This window comes from Monodelphis domestica, chromosome 4, assembly GCF_027887165.1.
Source record: "Monodelphis domestica isolate mMonDom1 chromosome 4, mMonDom1.pri, whole genome shotgun sequence".
NCBI classification, from domain to species: domain Eukaryota; kingdom Metazoa; phylum Chordata; class Mammalia; order Didelphimorphia; family Didelphidae; genus Monodelphis; species Monodelphis domestica.
The window spans coordinates 59,771,496-59,786,560 of NC_077230.1; the positions used below are offsets into that span (position 1 = coordinate 59,771,496).

General features: G+C 35.2%; 1 protein-coding gene across 1 annotated transcript in view; it reads left to right on the forward strand.

The window, feature by feature from the left end:
* Positions 1-15,065, forward strand: part of ZPLD1 (zona pellucida like domain containing 1) — a 64,296-nt gene that overhangs the window by 27,156 nt on the left and 22,075 nt on the right. The window contains 2 exon segments of the mRNA XM_001363436.4: positions 13,260-13,480; positions 14,347-14,528. Coding sequence (XP_001363473.2) covers positions 13,260-13,480; positions 14,347-14,528 — 403 coding nt within the window.

Consider the following 15,065-nt stretch of genomic DNA (forward strand, 5'->3'; position numbering starts at 1 on the left):
ATCTAAATCCTCAAAGAAAGATAGAAATTTGTCTCAAATCTAAAAAGAATTAATAGAGGAACTAAAAAAATATTTAAAAAACCAAATAAGAGAGGCAGAAGAAAAGTTTGGTAAAGAAATGAGAGTGATAAAAGAACATCATAAAAACAAGAATTAACAAGTTGATAAAGAAGGCACAAAAATAGTGAAGAATTTAACATCTTTAAAAGCAGAATAAGCCAATTTGGAAAAGAGGCACAAAAATCCAACAAAGAGAACTTCTTAAAAAACAGAGTTGACCAAATGGAAAAAAATGTATTAGAGAGAAGAACTTAACAGGCAAAATTGTCCATATGGAGAAATAAAGGTACAAATATCACAAAGGAAAAGAACTCTTTAAAAAGTAGAATTGGCCAAATGGAAAAGGTGGTACAAAAGTTCACTCAAGAAAATTATGTCTTAAAAATTAGAATTGCACAAGTGGAAGCTAATGAATCCACGAGATATCAATAAACAATCAAACCAAGTGAAAAGAATGAAAAAAAAATAGGAGAAAATATGAAATGACTCATTTGAAAAACAACTGACATGGAAAATAAATCCAGAAGAGATAATCTTAGAATTACTGGACTCCTGAAAACCATGATAAGAAAAAGAGCTTAGATATCCTCTTTCTAAAAATTATCAAGGAAAACTGCCCTGATATTCTAGAGCAAGAGGGTTAAATAGACCTGAAAAGAATCCACTGATTACCTCCAAAAGAGATCCCAACAGGATAACTTCTACATATATTAAAGCCAAATTCTAGAGCTCCCAGGTCAGGGAGAAAATATTGCAAGTGTCCAAAAAAATAAACAATTCAAATATCATGGAACCACAGTCAGTATAATACAAGATTTAGCAGTTTCTCCATTAAAGGATCAGTGTCAAGAACATGATATATTCAAGAGGGTAAAGGACTTTAATCAAGTATCACATTGCAAAATTGAACATTATCTATCAAGGGAAAAAATTCGTATTCAATGGGATGATTTTCAATAATTCCTAATGACAAGACAAGATCTGAATGGAAAATTTGTCTCACAAATAAGAGAAGCATAAAAAAGTAAATGGGAAAGAGAAATCAAAAGACATTCAATAAGGTTAAATTATATACATACCTACAACTCACAGTGACTTTATCATTATTAGGACAGTTTAAAATAATAAACATAGACAGTGGAAAAGGGGGTGGATTGAATATGTTGGGATAATATTTAAAAAATAAAATTAAGAGGTGATAAGAAAAAAGAATGCATTGGAAGAAAAGGGAAGGGAAAAATAGAATGAAATAATTATCTCACATAAAAGAGGCAGGAAAGACCTTTTACAGTGGAGAGGAAGATGGAGAAGGTGGATTGGGAAACTTTCTTTCAGTGGAATTAGCTCAATGAGGGATGAACAAACAAAACCAATTGGGTATAGTAATCTGTCTTACTGTAAGAAAGTAGGAGGGGAAGGGGATAAGAGAAGGGGAGTGGAGTTGATAGAAAAGAGGGCAATTCGAGGGATATGATGGTCAAAAACCAAATGGGGCAGATAGGATGAGAAGTAATACACAGTAATTATAATAGTGCAAAAATTTTTAAAAACAATTCCCTCTAATAAAGACTTCTTTTCTCAGATACATAGAGAAATAAGTGAAGTGTATAAGAATGTAAGCCATTGCCCAATTGATATATGGTCAAATGATATGAAAAAGCAGTTCTCAGATAAAGTAATTAAAGCTCTCTGTAATCATGCCCCCAAAATGCTCTAAATCACTATTAATTAGAGAAATGTAAATTAAAGCAACTTCGTGGTACCACACCACACCTATCAGATTGGCAATTATGACAGAAAAGGAAAATGCCAAAATTTGGAGGGGATGTGGGAAAACTGAAACACTAATGCATTGGTAGGAGAGTTTTGAACTGCTCTGGGGAGCAATTTCAACCTATGGCCAAAGAGATATAAAACAATATGTCTTTTGACCCAGGGATTCCTTACTAGGTTTGTGATATAAAACAAAAGGAGGAAAGACCTGTAAGTACAAAAATATCTAAATCATTTCTTTTTTTTTATTTTGTGTAGTCCTTCCCAAGTGTTTAAAAAAATTAGCTTGCTCATCATTTCATATGGTACAATAATATTTCATCACAATCACATCCCACAGTTTGTTTAGCCATTCCTCAATAGATGGGCATCTCCTCAATTTCCAGCTCTTTGTCACCACAAGAACTGCTATAAATATTTTGGAATATAGAGGTTCTTTTCCTTTTCCCCCAATTTCTTTGAGAAATAGATCCAGTCATAATATTATTGCTGGGTCTAAGGATATACACAGTTTTATAGTCTTCTGAGAGTAATTCCAAATTGTTTTCCACAATTGGATCAGTTCACAGCTTTACCAACAGTGTATTCGTGTCACTGTTTTTCCACATCCCCTCCAATGTTTCCCATTTTTCCCTTCTGCTATTTTAGCCAATCTGATGGGTGTGAGGTGATCTCTCATAATTGTTTTGGTTTTCATTTCTCTAATGAGTATTGATTTAGAGCAGTTTAAAATATACCTATATATGGCTTTGATTTCTCCATCTCATTTATCAATTGGATGATGACTCATAAATTTGACAAAATTCTCTATATATTTTAGATATGAAATCTCTGTCAAAGAGACCATCCACTAATATCCCCGCCCCCAATTTTCTGCTTTCCTTTTAATCTTGGTAATATGTTTTATTTGTACAAAAAAATTCAATTTAATGTACTGACAATTATCCATTTTACATCTCATAATTCTCTCCATCTCTTGTTGATTCATACATTTCTCTCCTATTCATAGATTTAATAATGTTTCCTGCTCCAATTTATTTATGATATCTACTTTTAAGTCTATATCATACAACTATTTTGATCTTATGTTAGTGAATGGTATAACATATTAGTTTATACCTAGTTTCTGCCAAACTACTTTCCAGTTATTCCAACAATGTTTACTAATTACTGATTAAAAAAATCTAAATCTGTGATTTTGTTAAATACGAAGTCACTATAATCTTTTGCTACTATTTCCTGTATTTCTATCCTATTGCATTGACCTACATTTCTATTTCTTAGCCAACACCAGATAGTTTTGATAATTACTGCCTTCTAAAAATTTTAAATCTAGTAGAGCTAGACTTCCTTCCCTTGATTTTTTTCTCTTAATTCTTTTGATATTCTTGATCCTTTGTTCTTCCAAAAGAATTTTGTTATTATTTTCTAGCCCAATAAAATTAATTTTGGTAATTTAGTTGGTTCAGCATTGAATCAGCAGATTAGTTTTGGTAGGATTGTGATTTTGATTCTATTGACTATGCCCATACATGAACAATTAATATTTCTCCAATTATGTTGATTTGACTATATAAAAAGTGTTTTATAATTATGTCCATGCAGTTCTTGGGTTTGCTTTGACAGGTATACTCCCTGATATTTTATTCGATCTATGGCGATTTTAAGTGGAATATCTCTTTCTATTTCTTCTTGAAGGACTTTGTTAGTAAAATATAAAAATGCTGATGATTTCTGTGAGTTTATTTTATATCCTTATACTTTATTAAAATTATTAATAGTTTCAATAACTTTTTAGTTGAATCTTAGGATTTTCACATATGCCAACATGCAATCTGGAAACAGAGATCATTTTATTACGTCTTTGCCCACTGGGATTCTTTTTATTTCTTTTTCTTCTCTTATTGCTATTGCTAGCATTTCTTTCTTTATTTTTTTTAAGCCCTTACCTTCTGTTTTAGAATCAATACTGTATATTGGTTCCAAGGCAGAAGAGAGATAAGAGCTAGGCAACTGTGGTGAAGTGACTTGTCCAGGGTTATACAGCTTGGAAATGTCTGAGGCTAGATTTGAGTCTATGACCTCCTAACTACAGGTTTGGCACTGAGCCACCTTGCTACCCCCTATTGCTAGTATTTCTAATATTATGTTAAATAATATTGGTGATAATGGACATCCTTGTTTCACTCCTTATCTTACTTGGAATACTTCTAGTTTATACCTGTTAGAAATGACACTTGCTGATGGTTTTAGGTAGATAATTCATATCATTTTAAGAAAAAAAATCCATTTACACCCAAGCCTTACAGAATTTTTAATTGGAATAAGTTATATTTTGACAAGGATTTTTCCGAATCTATTGAAATAATCATATGGTTTTCACTACTTTTTAATTAACATAATCAATTACATTCATAGTTTTCCTTATATTAAGTCATCCTTGCATTCCTGATATAAATCCTATTTGGTCACATTGTATAATCTTTGGGATGTATGTTTCTCATTATTCATACATTTGAACTTCTCTAATAACTATGGAGTTTTCATCACAAATGCTTCAAAATCTTCTATTTCATTAAAAATATTTCACCTGTAGAATGATATTCAGTTTTTCTGGGTAAGTTATTCTTATCTATAAGCCCCAAACCTTTGTCTTCTAGAATATTGTATTCCAAGTTCTTTGCTCCTTTATAGTGATGACTGTTATATGATGTGTAATCCTTACTTTTTCTTTTACCTGAAAGATTTGGATTTTGACTATGATAATACTGGGAGTTTTTTTTTCCTACAGATGATAAAATTGGAATGATTTTCTTAAGATTTCATGAAATATAATGTCTAGGATTTTCTCTTTAAAGTCATGGCAATATTTGTTGTTGCCTCATGAAGTCTTTGTCTTCTATTTGTTCCATTTACATTTTAGGGAGTCTGTTGCTTGGGTATGTTTTATACCTCTTGTACCAAATTTTTAATTCCCTTTCATATTCTTTTGTTCCATTGCTTGCATTTCTTTTCCATCCCACCCCCTTGTGTATTCTCATTACATTTGTAAAGATATTTTTAAACTCTTAAAAAGCAAAAAAAAAATGCTTCATCTCTTTCAGCAAATCTAGTTGAGTTTGTGTACTAGGTGTGTTTTCCTCTGAGTCATTGCTTGTAGAAGCTTTAGAGTCATTTCCTTCTGCATTTGTCTATTGAGCATCTCTCTTATAATAATAGTTCATTATTGTGAAGTTCTTTTTTTTTTGTTGTTTGTCCATTCTTCCAGCTAACTTCTAAACTTCAGAATTGATCATGGAGGTAGGCTCTGTCACACTTACAGAGGGAAGGTCTCGATTGGTTCTGCTGCTGCTTTCTTGACATATTGAGTGTTACATACTCTAAGATCTCAGGATAGACAGGAGACTTTCAAATTTTTATTATTCCTCAAGAGATTGATTGATCCAGGGCAAAGTCTGATTATTGCTCTTCTGGTCTGAGTTCTATAAGTTCCTGATCCATGTTTGGGTTTGTGCAAGAGAAGACTGTTGCTGGACTCTGTCACCATCAGTCATTTGGAAATCTCTTTTGTTTTACACTGATTGAAATATAGGCTCTTATGTGGTCTGGGATTCCTTGCTGGAATGAGACCTTGCTATATGAACATATTCTGTGAGCCATAGTGCCACTGCTGCTACTGGCTTTTTAGCTTCCTCTTTCTCTATGTATCACCCAGGACCTCTCTCTCTCTATCAGTGTCATTCCCCTGCATAGGTCCCTCTCTCAGTTACTATGGGGTCTATGAATAGGAATTGGTTAGTGGATAAAAAGAGCTGCCATTTTATACCTGTTCCCATTGCAGTGACCTGGTATGGATCTAGGAGTGCCTTGATTTAGGTCTGGGACCTCCTTTTGCCTTGGTCCACAACCTCTCCTTTCTTATGCTACTTGCCCAACCTATCCTTGTTTGTCACCCCAAGGTGAGATTGGATAAAATGACTCACTGACTTTTTCTGGATCACCCCATTAGAATTTTATTATGTGCATTTTCTAGATTGGTTCAGAGGAGTTCATGGAGAGAAGTTCACTGAATTACTTCCTGTTACTTTGCCAACTTGGCTCCCTTTCTTCTCTGTTTCCAACTCTGTAATGAATGGTCCCTTGACTTATAGGTTCCTTTTATTTCTTTCTTAGCAAACAGATCCAACTTGTTGGCCAGATGAGATCTGAGATCCATAATAGAATTCTTTTGTTCTGCTTTGTCTTTTGAAGAATGAATTATATATTTTCAACTATCTGCTTTGAAAGGGGAGAAGGAGAAGAGATATAAAGATGTACAGAGACAACATACCTAAAGAAATAGAGCACCAACAAATATAGAGAGAATTGATGTTCTTTATGACCACAATGTAATGTTTCTTTGTCATTTGTTATATTTTTCAAATTCTTTTTTATCTATATCCAGGTGCATATTCTCACAACAATGCCATTTTCTACACCCTACTTCCAACAATCTCCTACCCAATCCTTTCCAGTATATTTCTCACCTCAGTTTCCTGAACTTTCTCATACAAGTATATGTTTTTCTAAAATGCAGTGTTGCTCCCTTTTTATTTATTCTTCTCCTTCTGAGTAAGATATACGCATCTAGAGCAAAATTCTTGTCATGAGTTCAGTTTACCAAATGTCACTGATTAACTCCTGAGGTCACATCTGCTTTCTTTTAGGGATCTTTGTTAATTATCTCTACATTTCATATTGGCACCTAAGGCTATGCATTTGATTATTCTCTCTTGGATATTTTCTCATGGTCCTTTCTTCTGCTATTCTTTTTCGTTTCTTGTACACACTACTTCTATTGTAGTAGACTTGCCATCTATATTGCCAGTTTTCTCTCCTTCATTTCAATTTAAAACTCTTTTTGTTAGATTTTCATGGTGCAAAAACAAAACAAAACAAACTTTTTAAACAACCAATTCATATTCCTTACTTTTGTCATGGGCCCAACAAACCTGCATTTTAAACCGTAGTTTATCAGTACAAATCACATTTGCAGATATCTTAGGCCCCTCTTCACTTCCTAAATCTGTCTTTTTCTTTGGAATATTCTACCTTCAATGGGCAGTAGTGTTACATATGGTAATCAATGCTCTCAGTCAGTCACCAGAGGAACATTGATCTTTCTCACCTATTCTGTTTATATGGGACAGATCCCTTTTCTTTTGTTCAGCTGAGATGAGTCTGACTGACTAGTCACTATTTCTTGACTGATCTTAGTCATTAATGCACTTATTAGGCAGTTAGGTGACAATGATGAGACTATCTACCTTAGAATCCCCTGGAACCTGGACAAGCTGAATTCAAATCATGATTCGAAAACTTGTTTGCTATATATAATGATTATGTCATATAATTATTTTTACATGTGGTTATGTATAATAATTACAATTTGACCCCAGACACTTACTAGATGTGTGACCCTGAGCAAGTTACTTAACCCTATTTGTCTCAGTTTTCTTATTTGTAAAATGAGATGGAGTAGGAAATGGCAAACCACTCTAGAATCTTTGCTAAATTGGACAGGACTGAAAAATGACTAAATGTTTGCCCTTGGAAAAGTCATATAATCTCTTTGTCATTCAATCAATAAACATTTATGAAGTGCCTACTATGCCAGGCACTTCACTAAGTGCTGAGGATACAACAAAGAGGCAAAAAAATGTCTTTTCCCTCAAGGAGCTCATGATCTGATGAGTGAGACAACCAGTGAATAAATATGTACAACTGAGCTATATATAGGATAAGTAGAACAAAATTAAAACAGGGAAGGCAAAAGAATGAAGAGGTGTTGGGAAAGGCTTCATGAAAAAGATTGGATTTTTGGTTGGAGTTAAAGGAATCCAGGAAAGTCAATATGTAGAGATAAGGAAGAGGATTCCAGCCTGGGGAATAACCAAAGAATATGCCCAGAGCTGAGAGGTGGAGGAACTTGTTCATATAACAGCTCAAGGCTAGTGTCATTAGAGCAAATAGTATATGGCAGGGGGTAAGGTGTAAGAATACTGGAAAGCTAGGAAGGGGCTTCATTATGAAGTGTTTTGTATTTGATCTTGGAAACAATATAGAATCACTGGAGTTTATTGGAGTGGGTGTGGGGTAACACCATTGGACTTTGTATTTTATGAAAACCACTTTGATAGTTGAGTGGAGGACTGGAATGGGGAGAGAACTGAGATAGGCAGACCAACCAGCAAGCTATTGCAGTAATACAGGTGAAGGGTAATGAAGGCCTGCACCAATGTGGAGGCAATGTCAGAGGAGAGAAGGAGGAATATATTCAAGAGATGTTGCAAAAGTAAAATCAGCAGACCTTGACAACAATTTGGACATATCCAGTGAGAAATAGTGTAGAGTCAAGAAGGACACCTAGGCTGAAAGATGGGATTGCCCTTGACAGTAATAGGGAAGATAGAAGGGGTGTGAGTTAACTGGAAAAATAATTAATTTAATTTTAGTCATGTTATGTTTAAGATGTCTACTGGACATCCAGTTTGAAATGTCTGAAATACCGTTGGAGATGTCAGATTGGAGGTAAACAGAGAAATTGGGACAAGAAAGATAGCTTTCAGAGTAATCAAATCATCAAATGAAGTAGCATAGAGGAAGGATAGAAAGGTCTAAGAAGGAACCTTGTACTGCACGTCAGTATCCTCATGTATAAGATGGATATAATAATAGCACCCATCTCACAGGGTTTTTTGGAGGTGAAGCTCAAATGAGTTAACATATGTAAAGTCCTTTGCATACCTTAAATATACAAATGCTAGCTTTTTATTATTATTGAGGTCCTTCTATATGCAAGTTATTAATACAGGCATTTGGAACAGGATTTAGAGGCATAAAAAGGGATTCCTGCCTACAAGGAGCAATCAGTACTTCTCTGCTAGTTTTTTAAAACTGATTTATATACATAGACATTCTTTGGATATTTTCTTCTCTCTCTCTTTGGAAGAGCATATTGCTGGGTTCTCTTGTATTTATGGAGCCAATTCTCCTTTGAGTTTGAGCATCATCAATACAAAGGGTAGGGGAAGCTCCTATATTTCCTTCTCCTCATTACTTGTTCCAGAATCTAATTTATGCTGACATTAGTGGAGCAGTGACAATAGGACCAACCTATATCTAAGCCTGTTGCCTCTCTGGCTGCTGGGCCATTTTCTGAGAGCCTCTGAGAGAGAAAGATGCGACATGAGAGTTTGTCCTAGGAATATATCTGAGACCTACATTTAGATCCTTGGAGAGATGTGCTTTTAACTTAGGACTTTGATAGAATTGTTTTGTCACTCTTACAACCTGGTTGCAGAGGAACAGTTAGACCCCCTTTTTTTCTGTGTAAGACATTTCCCATCTCCCTTCCCAAGAGAGCAGCAGATTACACCTGCTACTCTGGACCAAGCACATTGAAAACATATTCACTGTTTTCTGAATAAGTGAAATGAATATAGGTCAGAGAAATGGTTTAAGAAAAACTCCAAAACTCAACCCTCCAAAAAAAAAAAACCAACCCAACAACAACAAAACCTAATCATTGAGTTTCAGGCTATACTGAAGTGAAGCTTGTTTTTTATTTTGTTTTGTTTTTTTAGTCTTCTATTCAAAAGCTAAAGTTGGGCAAATTATCTGTAGGGAAAATACACATATTGCTATTTTGGCTGCTAGTCTGTAACCTCTACTTATACTTATCTTCTATTTAAAGGATATTCGGGAATTTTAAAAACAGAGTACTTAAAAGGAAGAAACATAGAACTATTAAATTTTTGATGTTTCCATCCTTTAGCCCTCATTACACAGTTTAATATTTTAGTATTACTCAAAGGAATATCACAATTCAGGCCAGGTCTTGGAAATAAACAAGCTCATATAATTTAATTGCCAAGAGCCCCTGTGATTCAGTAACTCTAAAGCTAACTTCACTGCCTTTGGCAGAAGAACAAAATCTTGCCCTTTTGCAACTCATTCTTCTTAAGAGCACTGCAAGGGGTAAAACTGTGCTTGGCTGGCTGGCTACCCTTTGCATTTGCCCCTGAAAAATATTTGCCTATATAGGTCTTGAAAAAACTTTAGCAATTTGAGTGAGCCTGGATGGGGACAGTTTTCTGTTTCTTACTTTGTTGGAAAGCCATCATTTGATCTCAGGTCTTCGAATGGGATCAGTTTCCTTCCAGAGATGACAATTCTTCAATGGTACTGCACAGAGTACAGACTGGTTGCTATTAGTTAAGGAGTCCTGTATATCAATTTAAACTAATTTCCTCCCCCTCATTCTGGAGAAGAGGCTGAGATGACACGGCCCGACTCTGGCCCTGATCAACCCTCACCTGGACCACTGTAATGGCCTGCTGACTGGTATCCCTGTTTTAAGCCTTGACCCACTCCAGTCTATCCTTCATTCAGCTGGCAAATTGATCTTCCCAAAGTATAAGTCATGAAGACTCTTCCTTCTGAATTCAAATCTTTGATCAGATACTTCCTAACTGTGTGACCCATGGCAAGTCACTTAACCCTGCTTGCCTCAGTTTCCTCATTGATAAAATGAGATGGAGAAAGAAATGGTAAACCACTCAAGTATCTTTGCTAAGAAAACCCCTAAATGGGTTTCAAAGAGTCACAAATGACTGAAAAATGACTAAATAACAAAAGTACAAGTTTGATCATGTCACCCATTATGTCACCCCCTCTCTTCTCTCCTAATAAGAAACTAGAGTAGATTTCTATTACCTCTGGAATAAAATTTAATAAAAAATAAAACTCCATTTGATTTTCCCCATAGGTGGCATGGTAGATAGATTGCCAGGCCTGAATTCAAATCCAGCCTCAAACATTTACTAGCTGTGTAACCCTTGTGCAAGTCACTTAACCTCTGTTTCCCTTAGTTTCCTCATGTGTAAAATGAGAAAAATAAGAATTCTTTCCTTCCAGGGTTGTTGTGAGTTTCAAATGAAATAAGATTTGCAAAGCACTTTGAAAAACCTTGAAGCAGTAAGTAAATGCTGGTTATTGTTACATTTATTATTATTTAATTCAGGATATGTTATAGCATTCATGACCAGCTTCATAGGGTTGGAAGGTAGTATATTGTTTTTACTATAGGTTGTTGATATTGCCTGATAATTTCTGTCTCATACTTCAGCTTTTATTCATTATTGACTTCCATCTTAAAGACATAAGGCAAAGTGAAGTACAGAGTTGAGCTCTAGTCAAGGTCAAGCCAACAAAAATAAATAGAAATGTTCTGCTAGAGAAGAAAAAAGACTCTTGAGAAAGAAAGGGAAGAGGCAATTTTTTTCCTTTTGGCCCTCTTCAATTATCATCTTGAAGCTGAGGAAAGCAAACAAGAAATACTAGTCTAGTTTGGGCATGGCTTATTTCATTAGCCACCTGGGCTTTAGAAACAGAGATCCTTGACAACCTGTGAAGAACCGGACAAAATGTACTTTTCAGTCTCATCCCTGGCTCTCGTGTTTGTTTGTGTGGGTATGTGTGTATGTGTATACATGGGCACAGTCATATTTATCACTGACATTTACATACTGCTTTCATGTTAGCTGGGTTCTGTACATATATTATTTAACTTGGATCTTAAAATTTTGAATGTGAAGTAGGTGCTGCAAGGATTGAAATCCTTAATTTATAGATGACGATGCTGAGTCCCAGAAAGGTCACACGAACTTAAACATTGTTGGGGGTGGGAATTGAACTCTGATATTATTGACTATACGGAGTCAGCTGTGGCTCAGAGGTTAAGAGCACTGGATCTGGTGTCAGGAAGAGCTGAGTTCAAATCCAACCTCAGACACTTCCTAGCTATGTGACTTTGGGCAAAAGACTTAATATCTGATTGTCTGATAAAAGTGGATCCATCGGTGAAGAAAATGCAAACCACTCCAGTGTCCTTGCAAGGAAGACTCCATGGATAACAACTGGATTACAAACAGTTGGACATGAATAAACAACTGAACAACAACATTAATGATTGCAAGTTCAACTTTCCATGCACTACCCCATGCATCTAGCTATCTACATTTGTGAGTATTCTTGTCTTTGGTGCCACACTGGGTTATTTGGGTGGCACAGTGGACAGAGAGCTAAGTCTTGAATAAAGGAAAACTGGAATTCAAATCCTGTCATACACTTAGGTGTGTGACCCTAGGTAAGCCATCTAACTTCTTTTTCCTTCAATTTCCTCATTTTACAAATGAGGAAAATAAAGACACATATCTCTTAGAATTGTGAAGATAAAGTGAATTAACATGAACAAAGTACTTTGCAAACCTTAAAGCTAGCACTTGAAAAAAGGCCAGCTATTATAACTGGTGTTTGACACACACTCTCTAATGTGTATCCCCATAGACAAAATGAAATAAAGAGTTGAGGAATTATGTAGTATTTCATCAGTATAGACAGATAATCTAGGTAATATGAATCTCCTGGGTCAATAATTTCTCAAGAACATGGATTGCCAACTCAATTTTCCACCTTACTGTACTTCTGCAGAGCTAATGAGAAATTGCATTTCAAAATTTGGTAGCTAGTTTTTCAATTTTTTCTGCTATGTCACCTTAATCCACTAGATATTTTGGCTGTAACTCATTTTTATCAGGAAAGATACTCCTTTCTCTGAAGAACATTGTAGCTTCTCCATGTCTTTGTGAAGCTGTTGCTTTGGTTTTGCCATTAATTCTCCATAGGGAAGGCTTTCCTGTTGATGCAGCATTCAGATTTTTTGTCTCTCATTTTTACCTATTGGCCTGTCTTCACCTTTACCTCTAGCTCGCTGTCCTCTACCTCTGTCTCTGTTTCTTTCTTCTGTCTCTATCTCTAGATAACATAGCTGAATACGGATATGACACATAATTATGTACATATATGCTTGTCAAAATTTTCATAGTGACTAACTCAATGGACTGCTTTGGCTGCATTACACACTATATAACATAATTCTATATTATGTATCCACTTTATTTTCACAGTTTGGATGGTTAGACCAATCTCTTTGAATTGATCTGGAATTCATTAAGGCTCTGAATTGTTGTGGGACTTGATACAATTTAGACATTGCCATCTATGATCAAATGTGCTAATATTTAGAAACTGCTGAGCACAGTGCCTGATACATAGTAAGCCCGATATAAATGTTAGCTATTGTTATTGTTATTAGGATTATCTACAAGTAGGAGCTTTCGGAGAAGCTCAACAGCAATGGGGGACCATTTCATTTGTCTCTGTAGGAAATGTTCTAGTATAGAGGGTTAGACTAACAATATGAAACTTATTGAATATGTCTAAAAGTTGAGTATGTAAATCTCATGATATGTTTCCTTGCAGTTCTGGTAGTGTTTTCAGCTATGCAGGGTTTTTCATTTCCTTCTCGTATACTTTCATTTCAGCTGAAAGAGACATTAGCGTCTACTGTGGAGTACAGGCCATTACAATGAAGATTAATTTTTGCACAGTTCTTTTTTCGGGTTATTCTGAGACAGATTTGGCATTGAATGGAAAACATGGGGATTCCCACTGCAGAGGGTTTGTCAATAACAATACCTTTCCAGCAGTGGTCATTTTCATCATCAACCTCAGCACCTTGGAGGGCTGTGGAAACAGCTTAGTGGTAAGATTTGTCTCAAATTATGTCATATCCAGGGCAATAGCATTAAAATCCCCTCTATTTTTTTATTTAAGACAAATAAGAAGCTCCATCTGTTTTTACAGAAAAATTCCCATAAAATTAAATCATTTCCCTTTGCCCATTTCAGGCCTCCTTCCCAAACATATAATCTCTGGTTGCACTGGCTAATAAACCGTGATACATACAATTTGGCACAAACAGAGTTGGTATGTTACCTGGGGCCATGTTTATTTGCTTGCTATATGACAGAAGCACACCATCTTTCTTGTTAATGTCTATTTCTCTTGTGTCTAGCAGTAGCCATTTTTAAATTGTTGATCTGGCCATCAGTCACACAGACAACATTTATTGCAACGTGGATAATATTGGAGTGACTAACCCAAGATTTCTTAAAATCCTTTTTCAGAAAGGCAAAGTCAAGGAAATATGTGACATACATATGTAACTTTCAAACATATATGTACTGCATGCATTAAATTCTTTTTGCATTCAGTTGTTTTACTCAAAGAGGAGCCTAGTCATTCTTATTTTTAAGTGTATATTTAAATATGGCATGGTGGCAGGCACTCTTTTTGACAAGTTACAAAAATAGAGCCTTGTGGGGAGAGAATCTAGATGTGCAAGAAGATGGATCTGGAGAGAACCTCTCAGCTTAGGCTCTTTTCAACTAGTTATTATGGTTTTTAGTAACAAACTTGGTTACCTTCTCATCTTTTGTGGAGCCTATTTTATATAAAATTTCATTAAAAGAACATAAACACATCATTATAGGCAAAATGAATAATGTATATATGTAACTATGTGGGTATGACCTTTTAGTGATTAAAATACATTTATTATTCTAATAGGTATCCTCAGTGCCAGGAGTCAGTGCTTATGGAAATGTAACAACAGTACAAATAGGAAATATTTCAGGATATATTGATACCCCAGACCCCCCAACAATCATCAGCTATCTGCCTGGGCTTTTGTACAAATTTAGCTGTAGCTACCCTTTGGAATACTTGGTCAACAATACTCAGCTTGCATCGTAAGTATTGTCATTCATGTATCTTTATTCTATCAATATTTATTGTGTCTACTGTATGCAAGGGAGGAGGCAAAGTTATGCAGTTCAGGTTAATTTTATCTTAACATCTTTAAGTTGCCGTCCTTTCATAAATTGGTTACATAAGCTACCAGTCTTCTAAAGTTATGGAAACATGTAGGACAAAACATCTGGATAATGATGCAAGAGCTGGAGTATAGTAGGGAAAGAGCTCCAGCTTTGAAATCATAGGACTGAGTGAGGTAAATATTCAGGGGACCTCGAATTTAGTGCATCCCAATGTCAGTCTCCCTTGAATAATGTCACCTGACGTTTGAAGGCCATTGGTCTTCAATGTTTGGAAAGCAGAAGCTGATTTTCTATAGATGGTTCTCTTGAACTAACTGGCTCTCTGGGTTTGGTATTTTTTTTTTTTGCTTTCTTATCTCTGACAATGGAGCCATTGCAATGGAGGATCAGATATTTACCTAAAGTTAGAAAGAATTAAAACCTTTTTTCTCTCTTTTTATCTCTTTACTA